The sequence below is a fragment of the Vigna unguiculata genome, chromosome 3 (assembly GCF_004118075.2).
Source record: "Vigna unguiculata cultivar IT97K-499-35 chromosome 3, ASM411807v1, whole genome shotgun sequence".
NCBI classification, from domain to species: domain Eukaryota; kingdom Viridiplantae; phylum Streptophyta; class Magnoliopsida; order Fabales; family Fabaceae; genus Vigna; species Vigna unguiculata.
This window is the reverse complement of record NC_040281.1, coordinates 38,957,659-38,979,679: the sequence shown is the minus strand read 5'-3', so window position 1 is coordinate 38,979,679 and position 22,021 is coordinate 38,957,659. Positions and strand designations below refer to the sequence as shown.

Sequence of the window (22,021 nt, the reverse complement as noted above, 5' to 3'; positions counted from 1 at the left end):
CGCTGGTTGCATCAGGTTTATCGAAACACTATTCTAATTTTCACTTGTTTAAGTTTTATCTTCTTAAGGTATGTAAGTTATTATTTGGTGTCCATCATCCATCCTTCTGACTTTCATATATTAACGCATTTTATACGTTAAGCTTTGTATATACCGAATGCATTTTGTATATACTGAATGCATGGTTATGAATGTGTGATTATGGTTATGAAGGGGTGATTTGTGTTTCAAGATACTAATAGATAATGACATGGAAAAGAGAAAAAAAAAACTCAGAAAGCATCGATATTCGGTTGTGACCAAAAACGGATTTAGAAATCCGCTTCAAAATTAAATGGATTTCGACATCCGATTTTTCAGAAAACGGATTTGGAAAAGCATACACCAGTTTTCAACATCTGGTTGTGCCCAAAAACGGATTTAGAAATCCGCTTCACAAAGTAAATGGAATTCAACATCCGGTTACAGATCTTTTATATTGTTAATTTTTTAAGTTGTTTATATTTTTTGTGATTCATTAAATATTTTTTTTAATTTTTTTTAAACTTATAAAAATTAAATATTTTGTTAAATCTTTAATTCTTAATTTTGAATTTGTTTTTAATACAAATCAGTTTCCACTGGTAATGATAACCACGAATTTCATACCACGAATTTCATTTTACACAGACCAGAAATCAAAATCCAATTTTTATTTTGCTTTACTTATTTTTTTATTATTTTTTTTAATTTTAAAATGCTTTCTAATTATTTCGAATATTTTTTTAGTTGTTTTGTTAGCTTTAGGTATAATATTTTATTTATTTAACGTATTCGTTTTATATTTATATTTTTTTATTATTTTTATTGGTTGAACATTTAATTTCTTTTTAATTTAATGCTAAATATTTTTTAATAATTTTTTTATTTGTTATTTTATTTAATTTTTTATTTAATGTTTATTGTTTTAATAATATTTTTTTGTGTTTTATTTATTTTTTAAAGGTTTTTATTGTGTATCATATAATTCTTTATATGTAATGTTATTTTTCAATTTTTTTTTAATTTAAAAATATTATTCACTTATAATTATTTTAAATTTTTAGTGTGTATCATATAATTATGTATATCTATTGTAATTTTTTATTTTTCAAATTTTAAAAAAAATTAAAAATATTATTCAGTTTTTAATTATTTTAAATTTTTATTATGTCATAATCTCTTTATATATAAAGATGGAAGATTTTTCTTTGAAACTAAACTATATGTGAGATAAATAATCAGATTGAAATTAAATCCTACATGTAAAATAAATAAAAAAACTAAACTACGGAATCGGAATGTCGAAATACAAATATCAACTTTAAATAAAAAATAATTTTCGAGTTCCATTCGGTATATAATTTTATTTAATATAGTTATATATAATATAAACAATATAAAATTAAATAATTAATATATATATATATATATATATATAAAGGTTAAAATTAAATATTATAAATAAAATCAAAAAATAAATAAAAACATTAAAAGCTAACAAATAATAAATAAGTAAAAATAACTTGAAAATAATTAAATATAATTAATCTAGATATTATAAAGGTAAATATTTTAAATGAAAATTTATCATTATTAATTAAAAATTAACAAAGTAAAAATAACTATAAAATATCTAATTAAAAAATATATAAAAAATAAAATTAAAAATAAAGTAATAAAATGAATTAAAAGATAACAAATTAAAACAAAAATAAGAGAAATAAATACATAAAAACTCAAGTTCAGAATAAAAAATAATAAAAAAAATTAATAAAATATAATATAAAAACAATTAAACAACAACTTAATAATATTAATCAAATTGAAATTAAATCCTATAGGCAAAAGAAATAAAAAAAACTAAACTAACGGAATTACAATGCCAGTATACAAATATCAACTTTAAATAAAAAAATACTTTACCAACTGGACTTCCATTGTCAATATATAATTTTATTTAATATAGAATCTAAAATTAAATAATTAATATATAAATATAAAAACATTGAAATAAAATTTTATAAATAAAATCAAAAAAATAAATAAAAACATTAAAAACTAACAAATAACAAATAAGTAAGAATAACTTGAAAATAATTAAATATAATTAATCTAGATATTATAAAGGTAAATATTTTAAATAAAAAATTATCATTATTAATTTAAAAACTAACATAGTAAAAATAACTATAAAATTAAAAATAATAAAATTTTATTTAATTTACTTATATAAAATATAAATAATCTAAAATTAAATAATTAATACATAAATAATAAAATAATTGAAATTAAATCTTATAAACAAATAAATAAAAAAATAACAAAATTGAAATCATCAACCAGACTACCAATGTCGATTAAAAAAAAAACTGATTTTGAATTTCGGAACCGAGCTTCGAATGCCGGTAGAAAATTCAACTGGGCTTCGAATGCCGGTATACAAAGAAAACAGATTTTGAATTCCGTTATATCACTTAACCGAATTTCAAATGTTGGTTCACAATTACAAATCTGTTTGTTCACCGGGTTTCGAAAACCGATTAAAGATTTTACGGGTTTCGAAATACGGTCTATCCAAATCCGTTTTTCACTTCTACAGTCTCTAAAACGATCCTCCTACACATAATATATTTTTTCCATGTTCAAAACTAACTAATTCATTCACATTTCCAAGTACATTCAAGCAATAACCATAAATAGAAGAACAATGCATACCACTCTTGAGAAAAACAAAGAACCTTCCTTGTAGATTTCTTCAGTGCAGCAACCGATGTGGGTTTGGATGCAAAAGGCCTCCTAGCAACAGCAGATTTCAAATTGGGGTACTCTAAGTGGAAAACGTCTCTTTCAATAAAGAGAAAGTGAATGAGGGAGGTTAAAAAGTGTGGGAGGTGTGAGATTTATGACAGAACCTGTGATTTCAGAGCGAAGAGAATCTTTTTATTAACTTTTATCGCTGAATAGTCAAAGGGTTCAAAGGAGTACTATTGAAAATTTGAAATTTTTTTGGGTACAGTAAAATTTTTTGGAGGTGTAGGGAGAAGCCCCTTTTTTTCTTAGACCAAGACTTAGACAAGTAATTGAACTTGAAAAAGGGCCTATAGAAGTTATTTACCAATTACACGTTTACATAAATAAATCCTAAAAAATACAAAAATAAAAACGTTTACAGAAATAAATCCTAAAAAATACAAAAATAAAAAGGAAAAAGGAATATTTTGCTATACTTCTTTGTAATCCTTTTTAGAGAGATGTGTTATTCCTCATTTTCTTCTTTCTCATTCATGCATTCGTAATAAAGAATATAAAAATTAGATATTTACGACCCAAGTTATTATCAAAATGGCAAACACTCTCTTTAGTCTGAAAATTTTGTCTCCAATCTTAAATATAATCAAATCTAAAGTAGGTTCACCTTATTTAAATATATCACATCTAAATCATCCTTTATTTAACTGAGTTTTGTTTCTTCTGACTTTTTTTTTCTTCTTCCTCTCAAATTCTAATAATGATACCGTAGTTTGAAAACAGGTTTCAATTGAGTTTGTATAATTTAGTATTAGTATAGAGTGAATAACTTTTTTTTTTTTACTTATATTGGATATAAGAGGAGGTAGGTTATGGTACATCAAATTCTAAAATCTATCTCAAGGACTAATTTAATCTAATAATCAAACTCTAGACACTAAAACAACTTAATTACCATGATTCAAGGATTAATAAGATACACTAGTGTAATTTTAACTTTTTAACTCGGGATGATATGTTTCGATTTTAAAAAAAAATGAAACATATAAAATTACTATGCAATTTCAAAATTTTTGTAAACTTATAGACCCTTGTCTTTGTCATAACCAAAGACTATTCAACCATATGTTTTAATTCTAAAGAAACTGAAATCTACAGTTTGATAAAATTTCAAAATTGGCACTTTTTTTTTAATTCTTTTATTTTAGCGCAAAGGTATAAGTCTCAATTATTTCAGAACCGAGGTCGAGGTTTATAAGTTTGTTAAAATTCTAAAATTGTCACTTTTTTTAATTGTTTTATTTTATGTAGAGGTTTAGGCCTTGGTTGCTCCAGAACTAGACATGTGTATGTTATATGCTTCGGTTGTTTCAGAATTGAGGCCTATACATGTTATATGCTTCGGTTGTTTCAGAGTTAGCTAAAATTTCAAAATTGTCATTCTTTTTTTAATAATTTTATTTTGTGCAAGGGTTTACGTCTTAGTTATTAGTTAAATGGAGGCCTATTGCCTTTAATGCTTCAATTTTTTAAATAATCAAGACCTAAAATTTTGTCTATGGTTAAATTTTGAAAAAATTTAGAGACTTCACTTCTTTTTTGTCTTTACTACTTTTTTTTTTCAAATCCTTACAACGATCAATAATTGAATATATTTGTAACAAATTTTGTACAAACAGTTTATATGTACCCGCTTTGAAGATTATTAGATATATTAGATATGTTATATCTTATCTTTTATATTTTGTTTATCTATTATTTTTCCTTTTCTATCATTATTAGTAATTTGGGCATAACCCATAATCTCTTTTCTATCCTATATTTAATACAATTCCAAAAACTAAAATACGATCAACTTTATTCTCTTTTGGAAAAATAGTTAAAAATGAATATTAAGGTTTTCTTAAGTATATTATCCCACTGTAATGTTGTTTATGTCTAAAAGTTTTTCTTTTTTTTTTGTAAAAGTGAACTTTGAATGAATTTGGACTTGTTTATTTCTTTATTGTCTTAGTAAAGAAGTGCGTTCACCTCATATTTTGCCACTAAATTTTGCTGTTAAATCACTATCATTTCAATATGTGACTATTACAAAAGTCAATTCACTCCATTATTTTTCTTTTCAGGATTTCAAATGTGTCGTTTTGGGACATAAAACAAATTATAATTTTAGAAGTTCTAGTTCTTATGATTTTTTGTGGCTTCATGTTATCTTTTTACGGGTTCAACTTTCATGATTTCCTTATTAGTTTCTTTTTGTTGTCCAAAAGACTTAATATTCAAAGGAACCTAGTTTTATTAAAAAATAATAAGAAGAAGAAATAGAATAAATATGCGAATGAACTTTTTCACTAGAAAATTGAATTCAACATTTAATAAAAAATAATTTTCATCCCATATTTTACAATTTTATTTATAAATTTTAAAAAATAGTTTTTGAAAAAATATTTTAAAAAATAAAAGCATTAACTATAAAATATTTTTTAAAATATTATTTAAGTAAATATTATTTTAATAATTATTCAAATTAATTTTAATTATAAACTTTAAGATCAATATTCCATTCATAGTATTTATTTATAAATTTAAATACGTAAAATATCATCATTTTTATGTAAACTAAAAGTTATAGTTGCGACGTTTTTTTTCGTTGACAAATCTTATTGATTAATTTTTGTTAATAAAAGAAGTTCAATCCACAATTTTTTTAATCGGTCTTCTAACCTCATCGAACACGTGATCATTATCCAAATTGTGATGTACTATATTATTAGACTTCTATTTAAGGTTGTGTTCGTATGGTAAGAGATTTGGAAGAGAATGTGAAGATAGATTTGTGTAGATTTAAAAAGATGGGTATGTGTGTGTTTTTTAGTAGATTTAGAGGGTAAAATGAATGGATTTGAAAATAAATTATATGAAAGTTAGTGAAAAATTTGATTGACAAGTTTTTTTTTTTTTATTGACAAATTTTATTGATTAATTTTTGTTAATAAAAGGAGTTCAACCCACAATTTTTTTCATCAGCCTTCAAACTCATCGAACCCACGCGACCATTATCCAAATTGTGATGTACTATATTATTAGACTTCTATTTAAGGTTGTGTTTATATGGTAAGGGATTTGGGAGAGAACGTGAAGATGGATTTGTGTAAATTTAAAGATATGGGTATGTGTGTTTTTTTTAATAGATTTAGAAGGTAAAATGAATGGATTTGAAAATATATTTTATGAAAGTTACTGAATGATTTGATTGACAAGTATTTTTCTTTTATTGACAAATCTTATTGATTAATTTTTGTTAATAAAAGGAGTTCAACCCACAATTTTTTTCATCAGCCTTCTAAACTCATCCCCACGCGATCATTATCCAAATTGTGATGTACTATATTATTAAACTTCTATTTAAGGTTGTGTTCGTATGGTAAGCTAGATTTGGGAGAGAGTCTGAAGATGAATTTGTATAGATTTATGGAGATGAGTATGTATATTTTTTTTTTAGTAGATTTAAAAGGTAAAGTGAATAGATTTGAAGATAAATTTTATGAAAGTTAATGAAAAATTTAATTGATATGATAGATTAAAAAAATATTATAGTAGATAAAATTTAAAATTTACTAAAAGATCCTTCATAATAAAAATTTAGTAAAATTACAATTGAATGAATTAAAAAATTAAAATTTAAAAATATTTTAATTATATTTATATACATTAATTATTATATATATATATATATATATAAATTAATAATAATAACTATATATATTATTAGTTTTTAACAATATTATAATTATTATTAATTATTATATACTTTTATTAATTAATAATCATTTTATATATATTATTAGTTATTATATATTAATATATTAATTATTATATTTTTAATAATATTTTAATTATTAATGATTATTATATATTATTAATTAAATATGTATAAATATATATATATATATATATATATATATATATATAATCGATTATATAACATATATTTATTATATATATAATAAATTATAATAATAAATAATATATATAATTAATATAATAATTATTATTAATAATTGTAATATATTGATAAAATATAAGGATAAAAGAGTAAAAATTAATGTATTTGTACAAATTTTTACGTTTGTGGTAAGATTTATCTGTGAGGTAATTTTTTATCCGTTTGCGTTTTTTCATGTTTATTCATTGAAATAAACATGATTTTTTAATTTATTCGTCTCTTTAAATCGGTTTAAATAGTGTAATCCGTACGAAGGAAAATTTCGTAAATGTTCGTAAATATCTATCTATGCGGGAGGGGTTATATTTGAAATCTGAAGCTCATTTCTATCAGAATGAAAATACTATTCTATTCACACAAATAAACTAAGTCAGGTTACAGTGGCGAGAAACATCACTGTTAAATCACATTTTACATAGCAAACACAGATAAGTTGTAGCTTCTATAATGAATTTTATTATAATACATTTTTCTACAATCACAAAATCATATCTAGATATGTAATTTAATCTCTGCAAAGATTATTCATGAACAAAGCCGGTAAAAATGCATTGTTTGTTCATCTTCAGTGCAGGCATGAACTTCAAATCGTAACTATTCAAAATTTCAAATGCACTGGTAGAATAGAAACCTCCATGGCATAAGCTTGAGCCCGACCAAGTTGTTTGGCATGCACAAATGAATGTTGTTAGCAGACATGGTGTGTAGTGTGTTACCTCGGATAAAAGGAGCTGTGTGAAATAGTAGCCAATGAATCTGCTACATTGAGAGGATAATATGGGTCATCATTTTGGTCATGGAGTTCCATGGTACTTTCATCTATGAAGGGTGGATTGGAGGGTGCTTCCACATGCTCCTCCTTCTTTGTTAGCATCTTTAGTACCTTTGACATACATGGTCGCAAGGAACACATTTCTTGGGTGCATAGAAGTCCTATCTGCACCACTCTTAAAATATCATTCTTAACATTGCTTCTGTGCTTCTCATCCAACAACAGATATGGATCAATTAATTCTTCCGCACTCCCTGATTGAAAATGCTTCCATGTCTGATTCAAACACAAGGACAACTCAGTTCACCCTCCAATCTTCTCTTACGTAGTTTAAAAACAATACAACAAAAAAACTTATGTCGTGCAAGTTACCATTATTATAAGACTGTCCGAATATTCCGATGCTTTGCTCCTGTTATTCTGTCTCCCAGTAATTATTTCTAACAGTAACACCCCAAAGCTATATACGTCTGCTTTCTCAGTTAACTGACCGTGTGCTAGGTACTCTGGAGCCATATAACCTCTGCAGCTCCACACAAAATTAAAAATAAAAAATTGGAATAGCTCTACTCAGATATAATATAATACAATACACACTGGCTCTAGCTTTCTGATAAAATTTAGTCTAATGCTCGTATTGTTGACAAAAAAGTGTTGTATTGGTAAAAAATACTTACAAAGTTCCAGCAATAGCTGTGCTAATGTGGCTCTTATCATCCTGAAAGGACCTAGCCAAACCAAAATCAGCAATTTTAGCGCGAAGCTTTGCATCCAATAAGATGTTGCTGGCTTTTATATCTCTGTGGATTATTCTAATATTGGAGTTCTCATGCAGGTAAACCAATCCTTCTGCTGTCCCGATCATAATGTCGTATCTCTTGTCCCAGTTTAGTTCCCTACCCTTGTTTTGATCTAGCAATTGTAGAAAAAAAAAAATGTAATAAGTTGAAATTTTATGACTAACAATGAAATGGGGTGATTTTCAGATGTGAAAGGAGAGAGCTTGTTACCAAATATGAAGCGATCAAGACTTCTGTTAGGTAGAAATTCATATATAAGAAGGCTTTCAGGTCCTGAACAGCTGCATCCTAAGAGTCTCACTAGATTTTTGTGTTCCACACTACTAATTATGTTCACTTCATTGTAGAAATCTGCTGCTCTGTGCCTGTTGTTGAAATATAATCTCTTGATAGCAATCTCTCTTCCATCAGGCAAAACTCCCTGTAATTAAGAAAATGTTAAGAGTGGCTTTGAAATGTAAAATATGGTGGTGATGTAAGTCTGTATTTAGAGGCAAAAATTACTCTATAAACCGCTCCAAATCCTCCTTGACCTAGCTTGTTAGCTTCATCAAAAGAATTAGTAGCCTTCTCCAGAGTAGAGTATTTGAAGTTCAAGCTGTTGCGGTGAAGGCTTTTGGCTAACTTTTCTGCATCATTTGAACCTGGAAAGCAGAATGACAATGAGCTTAAGGAAACTCTTGAAAATATCTGAGCTATAATACAATGGCAACTCCAAATTTTATTGAATAGATGTGCTATAATACAATGATAACTCCACATAATCAACACTCATTAGTTTTCTCTATCTGTCTTTCTATCACATCATGATATATGTTACAAGCAAATGTATAAAAAGTTAAATCAATTACCTCTTCGTTTCATTTGAACGTATCTGTGTCTGCGGATATAAACCAGAAGGGATACTCCAACCACCAAAACTATAGTTGAACTGACTACTACAATCACTATCACTAATACATTATCTGCACAAGCCAGAAAAATGAACACAGACTGTTACGTGTAAAATTTTCATAACTCTAAAAGCAGGATCCTCACAAATAACCATAATTAGTACTCAATTACAGCGAAGAAAGTTGCAATCTATTTACCTCCTGAACTCCCATTTTCCTCTTCCTTGTTAAGAAAATCTGTGTCTGAGTACCTCATGAAGCATCCAGTGTTAAGGGCTCGCCCTTCTGACCAGGGAAGGCACCCCAATATGGAAGAAGATGCATTCTCAAGACAAGCTCTACAAGACTTTGCGTCCAAGCTCCTCCAACAATTAGCCAGAACATAAGCTGAGTCATTTGCTGTTCCTGCTACAGCAACCTCGGTCCTAGCATACCCTTTATTGTTTGGTGCAGCTTGAACTGCAGTCATAACAGCCTTCTTCGCTGCTGCTCGAAAACCTGTGTTCTTCCTTGTTGTGTTTCCACAAACAGCCATGTCTCCTGGTCCTGTGTACTCCTCATAGAAGCTGTAGTTTTCAGCCCTCATGAAGCAACCATCAAGGTATATGCGACCACCATTGTATGGGAAGCATTGGGGAAGAACCGTGCGTGCCTCGGCGTAACATAAAACACAGTCAAGTAACGAGAGATCACCATAGCACTGAGCCAACCCGTAGTTAGTGTCAGGCCCTCCTTTCCCTACAACTGCTGTGCCATATCCGGTGGTTCTCATCTGTTCACTAATCTTCTCCATGGTTGCAACAAAATTTGGAACAAAGATAGTGGAGTTGTGCTCTAACTTGTTGCCACATGTTATATTGACAGTCTTGGCCCTTGGTTCTGCCATCACTGTTTTCGGTACCAACACAACCTTCATGAGAAGGAAAATAAAACATTGGAAATAGACAACAGGGGATGTTCTTTCCATTTTTTGTGATGATAGGATCTAAGCACTTTGTCTGGTACTGATGAAACTAGGCCTTCTGAACTACGATCTGCAAAAAACAAGTGTTAGAGCCTTTAGACTATTTAGGCTGCATCACTTGTGTCATACTGATGTCGGAAACATCATTAGTTAAACAATTCCTTCGTACTAATGAGATTCCAGAAGTCTTATGTTATGTTCCTCAGAAAAGAAGGCCACTTGAAGAAAGGGGAACTCATTTTAAGCTGTGTGAAAACGCAGAAACCAAAGTCGGCTCACAAGTTTGTTGGTTCTTACCGGAACTTCCCAAACAAGTGAAATGGAGAAATTCAGGACCACCAACCAATTCGGACATGATAGCTAACTCACTTCTTTTCAGTAAAGTAAAAATCTTGATCATTTCACGCAAAGATTGATAGAGATAATATAATACTTTCTTGTGTCTTTGGCAGCCAATATTGAAAAACCAGATCTTGGAGGAGTTTAGTTTCACACTTGCACACTCTGCTAATGGCAAACAAAACAATGAACATGAAAATCATTTCTTTTACTGTTGAAACTGTCCAGTTACTCTTGGTCAAATTGAGTTATCAAAATTCGGAAAAAACGCGGTTGGTATGGACACTGAAAACTTTATCTAGAGACTGGAAGGGTGTTGCGTCAGAATCATTTCCATTCACATGGCAGAGCTTTTTCAGGGAAAAAGAAAATAGAAAATGTGTGAACACAGTAGCTGTATAAAAAATGTGATTAAAGACAGCGAAGGCAACTAAGCAAGTAAAGTGCATTAAAAACGAAAACGTTTAATCACATGCTTAAGATGTTCCTATAGAAGTTTGTGAAGCATTAAAGAAATGAAGTTGTTACCTGTGTTTTTGTGTACTGAAGGCGTGAATGAAGTTGATCATTGATGGTCTCCACCAGATCTCACATCATCTTACAGAAGAAAATAGAAAGTCAATGATTATGTAGAGTGGTATGGGAGAGATAATGTGGTAGTTTGAATGTTGGTTGAAACTTGAAAAGAAAAGTTGAAAAAAACGCAACACAACGTGACATTGCTCAAAGTCTGTTTTTGTGTTAAGTCACCTAGATAGTGCATCTACGCGGTTGGGTCGGACATTGACCATCAAAACAAGGGTTCAACTTTATCTTATACCTCATTCTTGTAATAAAAAAACAAACCAATTTTATCTCATTTATTTTTATAATTGTATATTTTATAATTTTTCTTTTGTTTTTATTAATTTGAACGACAGATAATCTCTTACAAATATATCTTCTCTTTGTCTTCACAAATTTGCTTTCCAAAAAATACCATCTTGAAAGAACCACCCTCATCTTCAATAAGAAAATTTTCTATTTTTCCTATGAACAATTTTTTTTTCATTTAAGTTTAGCATTTTCACCCGTTTCAATTGTACTTATGTGCATTATCAACAATTAAATATAATGAATTTCTTATGGAACTTATTTGATTTGAAGTTTTTGCTGACTTTCTTAGCTTCTAATGGATTCTTCGTAGCATGGTAAACCTTTTGTTTTTAAACAACATTTGACCCAGATTCTATTATTTCATGACAACTATGGAACTTTAGATTTAGAAAGTTTTATACAGGGATTCCAGACCAATCATTCACCTGCACATAATATTTCTTTATGAATATAAGAAACCAGCCTTTTAGTTGTAGTACACGTTTCAAGATCTTGAGCATGCAAAAACACTTAACTGTCACCAGCTTCAATGATATTGAAAACACATTATATTTTTGTTTTTGTTTAGGTATCAATAATTAATTTGACGTTTTCAAACTATTCTTCTTTGGAGTTTTATTTTCTCTTCCATAATCCAAAATTACTTCCTGTTCCTATTATGTAGTCAAATGTAGAATTCACCTTGTTAGTTTTTTGTTTTTTTTTTACAACAATTTCCTTTGGTTATTGGTTACTATATATAGAACAAATATAATTTTTTCCTTTTCTATTTTTTAAAGTATAATAATATTAAAAAAGAAATATGAAATGCGCCTCACACAGAAGTAAGAATATTTTTTTCTATTATTATAGACTTACAATGTAATAGACTATGTATCTTAGCATGTTAGTCTAATTGGCTGTTTTCGTTTTTCTTTTAAGTAAACAATTTCCCTAACGTCGATGTTTCAACGCTGAACTTATCTTTTACTATTTTGTACCTTTTATTTTGTCGTTTTTTGCTGTTGACATTTTTAGTGATTAACACGCTTTCCACCTTAGACGCAAAGAAGACGTTATACTTTCATCACGGAAATGAGTAAGATAAATTGTTTTTTAAGTAAATAATACAATGAAATTTAGAAACTTGATGAATTATGAGAGAATGATTTATTAAACCTATTTTTAATATGTATAAATCAAATAAAAAATACAGTAATTTGAAAATTAGTAAACAGAAATATTAAATTAATATACCTTATAGATTATGATATTATTCTAGAAAATAATGTAGCGGCACATCATGCCGGTTTATCTAGATAAAATATTTGCGTGGTCCTCTCTGCATTTATGTCGGTTAGATAGATTATGTCTGCCCATAACTTACCCTGTTGAAATTGTTAACTGAGAAAAAAAAAACCCATACTTCCTAATTTTTAACCCTTGCTTAATTTCACGTTGACCAAACAACGTTTTCGAATTCTTTTCCAAAGCAGCACACCGTAGAAAAAAAAAATTCTGTTTACATTACTTTTTTTAAAGAATGCTACTTCAGAAAATATTTTGTGATTACTTAACCCAGTCCCACTCATGTTCTCTCTTGATCCAAGAAAAACTCCAGAGAGAAACATTATTTTGCTAATTTTAACCCAGTCAATTGTTAAATTGTTTCACATCTCCAAGTCCAACCACACAAACCTTTGAACTTTCGACGTTCATTGGTTGGAACACTCTCTTCACGTTACTTGTTAAATATTCCGTTGCCCTCCTTCATTCAAACCATAAAAATATACACAAGTTATCCATTTAGCAGGGGAAGCTTTTTCTTCAATAGTCAAAGACACTGGTAATGAAACAAAATGGCATTTTTATTACTGAACCAAAGGTTTATCGGTATGCATTTCGTAGATAGTTTTCTTATTTTGTTAAATGTCTCCCATATTCAAATAAATAATAGTAAATAGAGGTAATATAAGAAAATTAAAATAATTTTCTATTACATACAGAATAAAATGTAAATAAATAATAGTTTCTGGTGGTTACATGTAAAATTCTTGGTAGTAGATAACTCCAAGGAGGTGCTAGTAGAGAAATCAAAAGGTTAAAAAGCATGTAGTACAAATTTCTACTTATTGATTCTTTTGTAAGTGGCCTGTGTGATATGTAATGTACAAGTTTCGGCAAAATTTAACCTTTTGTGAAACTGTTATCTGTATACATAGCAATCGGTCTTAACTGTTGGCATATGATTCATATGAGGGGTTATGTCACTCTGGATCTAATTCACTTGGACGTGCAGAAACAACATTGCCATGCTGATAACTGATACCAAACTTTTTCAAGAAAGCAAGCATGCCACAACTTCTATAAGGGTACTTCCGGAGAAAGGTTGTGTTGATGTAATTCATCTAGGTTCAACCAGACTTTCAGTCATGGTGTTTGCTGAAGACTGAGTGTTGGATCCAGGCTGAAAATTATATCCAGGTAAACCAGATCTGCTGAGTTCTGAACTACCAGAATTGATAAATGGAGGTTGGGTTGGCTGAGGAATTTCGTGACTGTGATTAATCATTTTAACTACTACTGACATTGATGGTCTCAACTCTGCAGAAGCTTGTGCACAAAGCAGTCCTATCTGAAGTAGTCGGTATGCTTCCTCTGCAGGAAAAGGACCCTCAAGGGTCGGATCAACAACTTCAGATAGTCTGTTTGATCCATAGAGGTTCCAAACCTTGTATAATGAGAATGTTTGTCTTGTTAAAAAACATTATATGAAGTAGTATCATGCCGTAGCAACATGCCAGATGAAAACAGTTACCGTTTGTAGGAGAGAGGATGAATTCATAATAAAGGAACTGTTTCTTTTGCCAGATACTATTTCGATAACTAGAACTCCAAAACTGTAAACATCTGCTTTCTCAGACAACTTCCCACGAATGACATACTCTGGAGCCATATACCCCCTAATATGAACACATGATCAAATGCAAGTGAATAATCATGCAGGAACAACATATGGATCATGTTTCAAATCCTTAAGATCAAGAAATCGGCTAAAGGGTTCAATTATTGTAACATAAGGTGCAGAAGAGGGTCATGCACTTACAGCGTACCAGCAATGGCTGTGCTAATGTGAGACTTATCTTCTGGAAATAATCTAGCAAGTCCAAAATCAGCAATCTTTGGTGTGAAGTCCTCCTCAAGTAGAATGTTGCTCAGTTTTATGTCTCTATGAATGATTCTCAGATGTGATTCCTCATGAAGGTAGGCCAAGCCCTCTGCAATTCCTAATATAATCTTATGTCTGAATTCCCAACTCAGTGGATGAGAAATCCTTCTAACTGGAGAAATTCATAGGAGATATTATGATAAGAAAAATTTCTTTTAAAGAAAGGAACTTTGTTTATGACTTGATATCAGAGATAAAGTTACAACCAGAAAGGTGATCATGGAGGCTCTGATTAGGCACGTATTCATAAACAAGAAGGCTTTCAGGTCCCGTAATACTGCATCCTAAAAGTTTTACAAGATTCTTGTGTTGAATGTCACTTATCAAATTGACCTCATTGAAGAAATGATCCACCCATTGTGTTGTGTTAAATCTTAGCCTTTTTATGGCAACAGTAGTTCCATCTGGCATAACTCCCTAATTTGCAACAAAAAATAGTTAGGCAACAGTTAGTTTGTACAAAATGATAAAAAATCATAAGCTCAGAAAATACATACTTTATAAACAGAACCTGACCCTCCTTGTCCTAGCTTGTTGGCATCATTGAAGTAATCTGTTGCCTTTTCAAGAATCTCATATGCAATATTTAGCCTGGACTTATTCACTCTGTCCAGAAAAGCACCAAACTGTCTTCTTTCTGAGGTAAGAACAATGCAACAACTTTCAGTATCAACAGTTCTAATAATCTCAGTCCTAAATATCAAATATTGATACCTCTTCTCCTTGTCACAATTTTCTTCCTTATAAAGAAAACAACCGTTGCAACAACCAGCAGAAGAGCCGCGGCAGCAGCAGACGCGGCCAGAATTTTAGATAGACTCCGTCGTCCTAACATCACATGCCATACACAGGAACACAGCTTTACAGCTTTAGTGACATTTTTTATCAGAAAGGCGATTTCTGTAGGTATTTTATTTCTTCACAATAATGCCTATTTTAAAATTAACATGGTAGTTAAATTCCATAACAAAACACACATCAAGGACAAAAAATCCACCCAAAATGACTCTAAACAATATTCCCTCCTTTGAAAACCACTCGATGGAACAAAATAAGCAAACATATCTACATAAAATTCTGCATATATGTTATGTTTGAGTCTTCCAGGTTTCAGAAAAATGGTCCGTGATCAATTCAACGACATGTTCTGCAATTTTTCACAATCAAGGGTTTACAAAACGGTGTATAACCGAAGTTTTAGCAACATCAAGGTTTTAAGGTCTCCAAGACTCGAACTCGAACATGACCAATTTGTCGCAAATATCAAAACAAGAGGAATCAATCATGATAAGCTAACTAAAATCGACCACCATCAATAAAATCAAACAAAAACGACGTGTCAGAGACAGAGAGAGTATAACCCACCATGATTTCCAGAAGTTGCAACATCGGTTGAATTGTTATAAAACTTCTGCGCAGAGTACCTCAAATAACAACCAGCATTCAACGCCCTCGCTTCTTGTGTTGCACACGAAGAAACCCTCGTGGCAGCATCCGCCAAACATTTCTTGCAGGCACTTCCGTTCACAAACTCCCAGCACTGAGCCAACCCGTAAACACTCACGTTCTTTCTCCCCACCGACCCCACCAGAAACCCATCGTTTTTGGGCGCCACCTCGCTCAGGTTCCTAACTAGCTCCAAAGCGTTGGCCTTATAAATACGGCTACTGTTAGCACCAACACTATTATTACTATTACTGTTAATACTCCCACTGGTGCCGCACACAGTGGTGTCTTGGTTGCCAAAGCTCTCGGCGAAGAAGTTGTAGTCGTCGTAGCGGAGGTAGCAGCCGTCGAAGAACAACCTGCCACCCCGTGTCCCTTTCTGGAAAGGGAGGCACGAGAGGAGCTGCGTCTTGCACTGCGCCAGGCACACATTGCAGTCCGACTGCGACAGGTCTTTCATGCACTCACCCATGGCGTAAACGGTGACGTTTCCTGACCCCTTCACCACGGCGCCGTGCTGCCGAGTCGTCGTCATAGGGGTCAACGCGTCCATCGCCGCCAGAAAGTTTGCGATGAAAACTTGGCGCAGAGAAAGAGAGGAAACGGTGCGGTTGGTGCATAGCAGAGCGGCTCTCTGCGCTCTTGGATCGGAAAGAGCAGAAGGTGTGAACACAGAAAGGAAGAGAAGCAGAAAGGAAACGGAAGAAGGAATCATTGAGGTATGTCTTTTTGTTCTTTTTTTTTTTCTGGATTTTGTTGATGCATAAACTTAGCACTGCAAGTTGGTGTTTTTGAAAGAAAATAAAATAGTAGGTGACATAGAACAGAGTGGCTGAAGAGAAGATATAAATATAGTTGCTATGATGTTATGATATTAATGGTGGATACAATGGATTAATTCTTTGGATAGTATGATTATCCATCTTATGGGTTCAATTTTCATCATTGCCTTCTTTTATTTTTATTCCTACTATAGAAGGAAAACTTACATCTCTATCACTTTCACACCTTTTTTCTATAAATAATAATCAGTTAATCCTGATTTTACTTCCAGGAATAATAATTTATTTTCATTGACCTGGTCCTGGATACTTGTCTATATAAAATATTAAGATTTACTTTGATATTTAAAAGAAAAAATAGCATCATCATATTTTTAAAATTTTGAATTGAGTAGCTGATTTATGTTTTATATAATAAGATTATATTGATATATGGGTTTAAGTGTTTGTAAATAAGAAAGTTTTGGTCATAAAAAAAACTGTATTGTATGTTTTAAAAATTATTAGATAATATGGCATGCTTGATCTATTATGTTTTATTATATTAAAGAATAATGATAGTTTTGATCTATTTTTTTATTAATTTTTTAATTTATTATTTTAATTATTTTTAAATCATCACATTGTATTACTAGATAAAATTAAAATACATAATTGAAGAGTGATAAATTAAAAATGAATAAAAAAATAAATTAAAATATTATTATTTTTGTATTAAAGATACTACTAATAAATATTATTTAAATTGTTTCTTTTACTATTTATTTAGCATTTGAGCAATGAAATATGATACCAGGTACGGGAAATAATCATTTTCAATTTTTAAAAGAATAAAAAATAATAAATATTTTTCATCAGTCAAAATAAAAATTCATGTATAATATAGAAACTAAAATTATATTATTACATAATAATATGAACTGTATAAAAATGTAGTCCTTTTATATGTTTTTTATTTTTGTTATAAGAACCTGCAATAAAATAATCCATGTAATTTTAATATTAACATTAATGAGTTATCACTTAAATTTATATGAGAAATTACATATAATAATTAACAAAATAAGATGTTCTTAGAATGATGGTACTTTGGGTTGACGAGAGTGTATGTAGGTGAAGAAACCAAGTGAGAAGCACTGAGGTCAACGGGTGGTGCAGACATGACACTGTGCGTGGTGAGAAAGTAGTGGGTTTGTTTAGACACGTGTCAGGCAGTGAATGGTAGTTTTTGAAGTAGGAGGCAAATTTTAATCTGTGACCGTAGATATAATAATAATTGTGTATGAAAGTTTGCAAAGAGAGGCAACATGTTCCCAGTCAACACGTAATATGATTCTGATTGAGATTGGTCATCATAGCTTTAGCCACATCATATAATAGAACAAGCCTAGAATGTTTATTCTTGTTTTACACACATATTTAATATCTCTCTTATTATTTAGAACAATAAATGTTATTTTATATTACAAAAATACCTATTTTAATTATGTTATCTTATTTTATTCAATTAAAAATAATAATATTATATAAATTTAGTTTTACATTACTAATTTAGGATTTATGTTATAAATTAAAATAAAAAGATATATTTGTTTTTGTGAACCACTGTTAAAATATTAAATGTGTTTTTTTAAATATAAGTTTAATTAAGACTGTTTTATAAGTTAAAAGAAGTTAATTAAAGTAATTTGATTTTTGTAGATAGTATGACATTCGTGTAAGAACAAAAATTAAATAATTATATATTCAGAGCATTTTATAAAAATCTACACGAAATGAGAAAAGTGTTTTTATTAATTATTATAATTTATTTTAGGGTTAAATATGTTTTTGGTCCCTCAAGTTTCAGTAATTTTTGGAATTAGTCTCTCATCAAAATTTTATACCAATTTAGTCATTCATCTTTCAAAATGCGTGAATTTAGTCCTTTTAACCAAATTTTGTTAAGTTTATATGACATTTCAAGCACATTTCATAATAGTATTTGAGTTAACATTGAAGCAAAAATGTGTCAAACAGTGTAAATAATTTAAATACTATCATGAAATGCGTTTGAAACGTCAAATAAACTTAATAAAATTTGGTTTAAAGGACTAAATTCACGCATTTTGAAAGATGAATGACTAAATTGATCAAAAATTTTAGTGAGGAACTAATTCCAAATTTCGCTGAAACTTAAGGGACCAAAAACATATTTAACCCTTTATTTTATTTGTCTTCAATCGGGCATATATGGTGACTGGCGAAAGAAATATTAATTATAGTTATTTTTTATTTTTAAAATAATAAAAATAACTCTTAAAAAATTATGAGAGTTAAAAAAGAAACTAAAGAAAGTAATATGGGTTTGTGTTACACTTCCACTCACAATAGATGTTTACGTATACACTGTGTAATAAACCCTGAAATTCAATATTTGTATTATAATTCTGTTTACATAACTAGTCTACAAGTTTATTACAAATTAGAGAAACAATATTGAATTGTTTATTACAAATTGAACTTATTTTCGACAAATACTAAAAAGTAAAAAATAACTGTGTATATAATTCATAGTTTACAATAAATTACGTGTTTTTATAAGTAATCCCTTAATTCATAAAACATTTTTATTAATAAACTTCAATCTTGGTTCACTTTATCAACTAATGGCAAAAACATAGAAAAAAAACTTTGTTTTTGTAGCCTTCTTTAAAAAGACAGAGATTTTTTTAATTGCCTTTACATCTTTTTGTGTAACTTTCACACTTTTACTTTTTCTATTTTACTATTTGACCTTTTTCAAATAAATATAAAGTAAATTGAGGTCAGGTCAACGTGGCTAAGTAATTTGCTTTTATTGATTTCATAACATAATTGGGTCCGTTGAGGTGAGATGTTTCTTTGAGAGAGAAATTGCTCTGAAAATATATGGAGAAGAATGGAAGTTCGAAGATTATTCCTAGAATCATGCATGTATGCTGGTAGAATTTTTCACACAAATGCATATGTTTCTTTCAGTATTCCAAAATGATAAGAAATTAAAATAGATGTTATAAAAATATTTTGTTCTTTTAGTAGAATTATGATAAGATATTAATTATAACACAAATTTAATATTTAAAAATAATAATCATTTTAATTTATATAATTAAAAACATTAAATAATTGTAACATCCCGTTTAAATAGAATAATTCCACTAAATAGAAACATCACATGATTATAATAATGAAAGAGCAATCAGATGAACATCATAAACCAAGAATTTAGTCATCCATAAAGGTACTTGAAATACTAAGGTATGTCAAGGATAATGCCAGGAACTAAACATAAAAGCTGACAAGGGTTGCTCTTAGAACAACTATTACAAAAAGGCACCATGGCCATAAAACTGCTCTTAAGAGCCCGCTAATCATTAACAGAATAGCTTAAGCTGCACCGCTGCGACCATTAGATCCACCTTGGACATTTCTCTCATCTGCTCCCACCAAAAGGTGATCATCGCAAAAGAAAAAGAAACACAAGCACAACCACGAAAATGAAAGGGTAAGCTAGTGTAAAAATAACTTTAATATATTACAGCAGGCAAGTACTTAAAACAGTTCCAAGCATGCAATACAATAGGCACAGAGAATCATGTTATAGCAAACACGCAGGACACTATGACTTAGTTATCCGGATAAATATATTAAGATTGGATTCACCAACGCTTGCACTTGTGGTGGCCTCTACTGCTCTGCAGAGCCATTGCCAATGGGTTTCACCCTACCACACACAAGGTTAGCCTTTAAGCGTTTAAGGCCATTATCCTGCTAGAGACTAGGGCCTCCCGCTACTCTCAACACTTGGCTCAGTTTGCTCTACATGAGACTCACTGACCCTTTAGAGTTTCGGGATGCGGTCCTTACTTGAATTCTTATCTTAATATATACACTACACACCACCATGAGATCTTCCCATAAGACTCATGGAATTACGCCTATCTCACAGCAATTTCATGTTTCTCATACCATACCCACCACTTTTATCTCAAACATCCAAATCTCATGTAAGTTCTCAACCAACAACCAAAAATTCCATTTGATACTCATGCCACATACCAACCACAGTTCACATAGCCAAACAATTCATGCATATATACACACTTTAGGCTTTAAACGTAATGGTTCAAATAAAACAATCAATCAAAGCATAACAGAGCATAACACGTTCTTGTACCAGTTCTCGCCCAAGTTACGTGTCCTCGCTTAGGTGAGAGAGATTGTCTCGCTTAAGCTACAGGATCTCGCTTAGGCGAGACTGCAACAGAGGTTCCTGGAAAATTGCGCGAGCTCTCGCTTAGGTGAGGTCGTCTCGCCTGAGCGAGCTGGCTTGTCGCTCAAAAACTCATCCCCTCGCCTGGGCGAGTGCTCGAGCAGAAACCTAGGCGAGCTTATGCTATTCTCGCCTAGGCGAGACAAACTTGCTTGGACGAGAATAACAGTTCTCCCCCATTGTTCTACGCATGCAAAACCAGAAACTTCATTCAAGACAACACCCAATGGATTTTCATACATCATAACACTACTCAACCATTAGAAACACAAAAGAGAACTAAAAGTAAGCAACAGGCATTTAAACATGGACCCTAACTTCCCTTACCTTTTTAGACGCTAGCACAAGGAATGGTAACCCACTAAAGTAATAGGGCACTGGAGCAAGCTACGGAGCTGAAAACCAACATACACGAAGTTGAGAAAAAGGTACTAGGGGAACCCAAAACAAAACTAGAGCCCTTACACTGGAAAAAGGGGAAGAATGAAGTTGAGGTTCAACTTACTCGAGAGTACGAAGCATATTGGAGCTAGCTGGTAAGGAGAAGGATTTATGCCCTAGCAAAGCCCTTTTTGGAGACAAGGGTGTGTGAGGGAGGGGAACAACTTTCTGAAAATGAGACAAATGAAAGTGTGAAGGTTTGGCAGGGTATTGAGGTCCTAGAGGGGATGGTCTTGGGCCTACGAAAAGACCAAGCCCAAACACATAAGGTTGAAAATGGAGCTTACAACAATCAATTAAAATTTTAAAAATATTTATATGATTAAATGTGTTATATGTTTAAAAAATTAAAAAAAAAATAGCGAGTTGGTAATACATTTTCTAAACATATTTTAAATTATACAATATAAAATGTGAATACAGTTCATAAT

The 22,021-nt window shown here is 30.4% G+C and overlaps 2 protein-coding genes and 1 long non-coding RNA gene across 7 annotated transcripts; all 3 read right to left on the bottom strand.

The window, feature by feature from the left end:
• Window positions 1-7,220: 7,220 nt before the first annotated feature.
• LOC114179839 (cysteine-rich receptor-like protein kinase 2) lies at window positions 7,221-11,256 on the bottom strand. Of its 3 annotated transcripts, XM_028066311.1 has the most exons (9): window positions 11,072-11,249; window positions 10,502-10,893; window positions 9,439-10,274; window positions 9,199-9,312; window positions 8,852-8,991; window positions 8,558-8,768; window positions 8,225-8,459; window positions 7,920-8,070; window positions 7,221-7,823 (listed from the first exon to the last, which is right to left on the bottom strand). In XM_028066311.1, the coding sequence occupies exons 3-9, from the start codon at window positions 10,205-10,207 to the stop codon at window positions 7,488-7,490; spliced, it is 1,956 nt and encodes a 651-aa protein (XP_027922112.1). In that variant the 5' UTR covers window positions 10,208-10,274; window positions 10,502-10,893; window positions 11,072-11,249; the 3' UTR covers window positions 7,221-7,487. The 3 variants fall into 3 exon arrangements, with proteins under 3 accessions (XP_027922112.1, XP_027922111.1, XP_027922110.1); XM_028066310.1 differs by lacking the exon at window positions 10,502-10,893 and having other exon boundaries at window positions 11,072-11,256; XM_028066309.1 differs by having other exon boundaries at window positions 9,439-10,708; window positions 11,072-11,251.
• A 2,131-nt stretch (window positions 11,257-13,387) lies between these two features.
• LOC114179711 (cysteine-rich receptor-like protein kinase 3) lies at window positions 13,388-16,946 on the bottom strand. Of its 3 annotated transcripts, none has more exons than XM_028066130.1 (7): window positions 15,993-16,940; window positions 15,342-15,455; window positions 15,125-15,264; window positions 14,834-15,044; window positions 14,505-14,739; window positions 14,217-14,361; window positions 13,388-14,129 (listed from the first exon to the last, which is right to left on the bottom strand). In XM_028066130.1, the coding sequence occupies exons 1-7, from the start codon at window positions 16,786-16,788 to the stop codon at window positions 13,803-13,805; spliced, it is 1,968 nt and encodes a 655-aa protein (XP_027921931.1). In that variant the 5' UTR covers window positions 16,789-16,940; the 3' UTR covers window positions 13,388-13,802. The 3 variants fall into 3 exon arrangements, 2 of the variants coding, with proteins under 2 accessions (XP_027921931.1, XP_027921932.1); XR_003603521.1 differs by having other exon boundaries at window positions 13,850-14,129; window positions 14,512-14,739; window positions 15,993-16,946; XM_028066131.1 differs by lacking the exon at window positions 13,388-14,129 and having other exon boundaries at window positions 14,156-14,361; window positions 14,512-14,739; window positions 15,993-16,946.
• Window positions 16,947-20,089: 3,143 nt separating this feature from the next.
• Window positions 20,090-21,759, bottom strand: LOC114176094. The gene is made up of 3 exons (XR_003602965.1): window positions 21,655-21,759; window positions 21,477-21,544; window positions 20,090-20,313 (listed from the first exon to the last, which is right to left on the bottom strand). It is a non-coding gene; the product is annotated as an uncharacterized LOC114176094 (long non-coding RNA).
• Between the last annotated feature and the right edge of the window lie 262 nt (window positions 21,760-22,021).

What these genes read in the sequence shown, in the direction of transcription:
- LOC114179839 (XM_028066310.1), bottom strand. Translation starts at nt 10,207, where the DNA reads ATGGAAAGAACATCCCCTGTTGTCTATTTCCAATGTTTTATTTTCCTT. An exon ending in GGAAAATGGGAGTTCAGGAG is followed by an intron (nt 9,313 to 9,438) that starts GTAAATAGATTG and finishes TGGCTTGTGCAG; the next exon opens with ATAATGTATTAGTGATAGTG. An exon ending in CGGACAGTCTTATAATAATG is followed by an intron (nt 7,824 to 7,919) that starts GTAACTTGCACG and finishes TGTTTGAATCAG; the next exon opens with ACATGGAAGCATTTTCAATC.
- LOC114179711 (XM_028066130.1), bottom strand. Translation starts at nt 16,788, where the DNA reads ATGATTCCTTCTTCCGTTTCCTTTCTGCTTCTCTTCCTTTCTGTGTTC. An exon ending in TGCAACTTCTGGAAATCATG is followed by an intron (nt 15,456 to 15,992) that starts GTGGGTTATACT and finishes ATGTGATGTTAG; the next exon opens with GACGACGGAGTCTATCTAAA. An exon ending in AATTGTGACAAGGAGAAGAG is followed by an intron (nt 15,265 to 15,341) that starts GTATCAATATTT and finishes TTCTTACCTCAG; the next exon opens with AAAGAAGACAGTTTGGTGCT.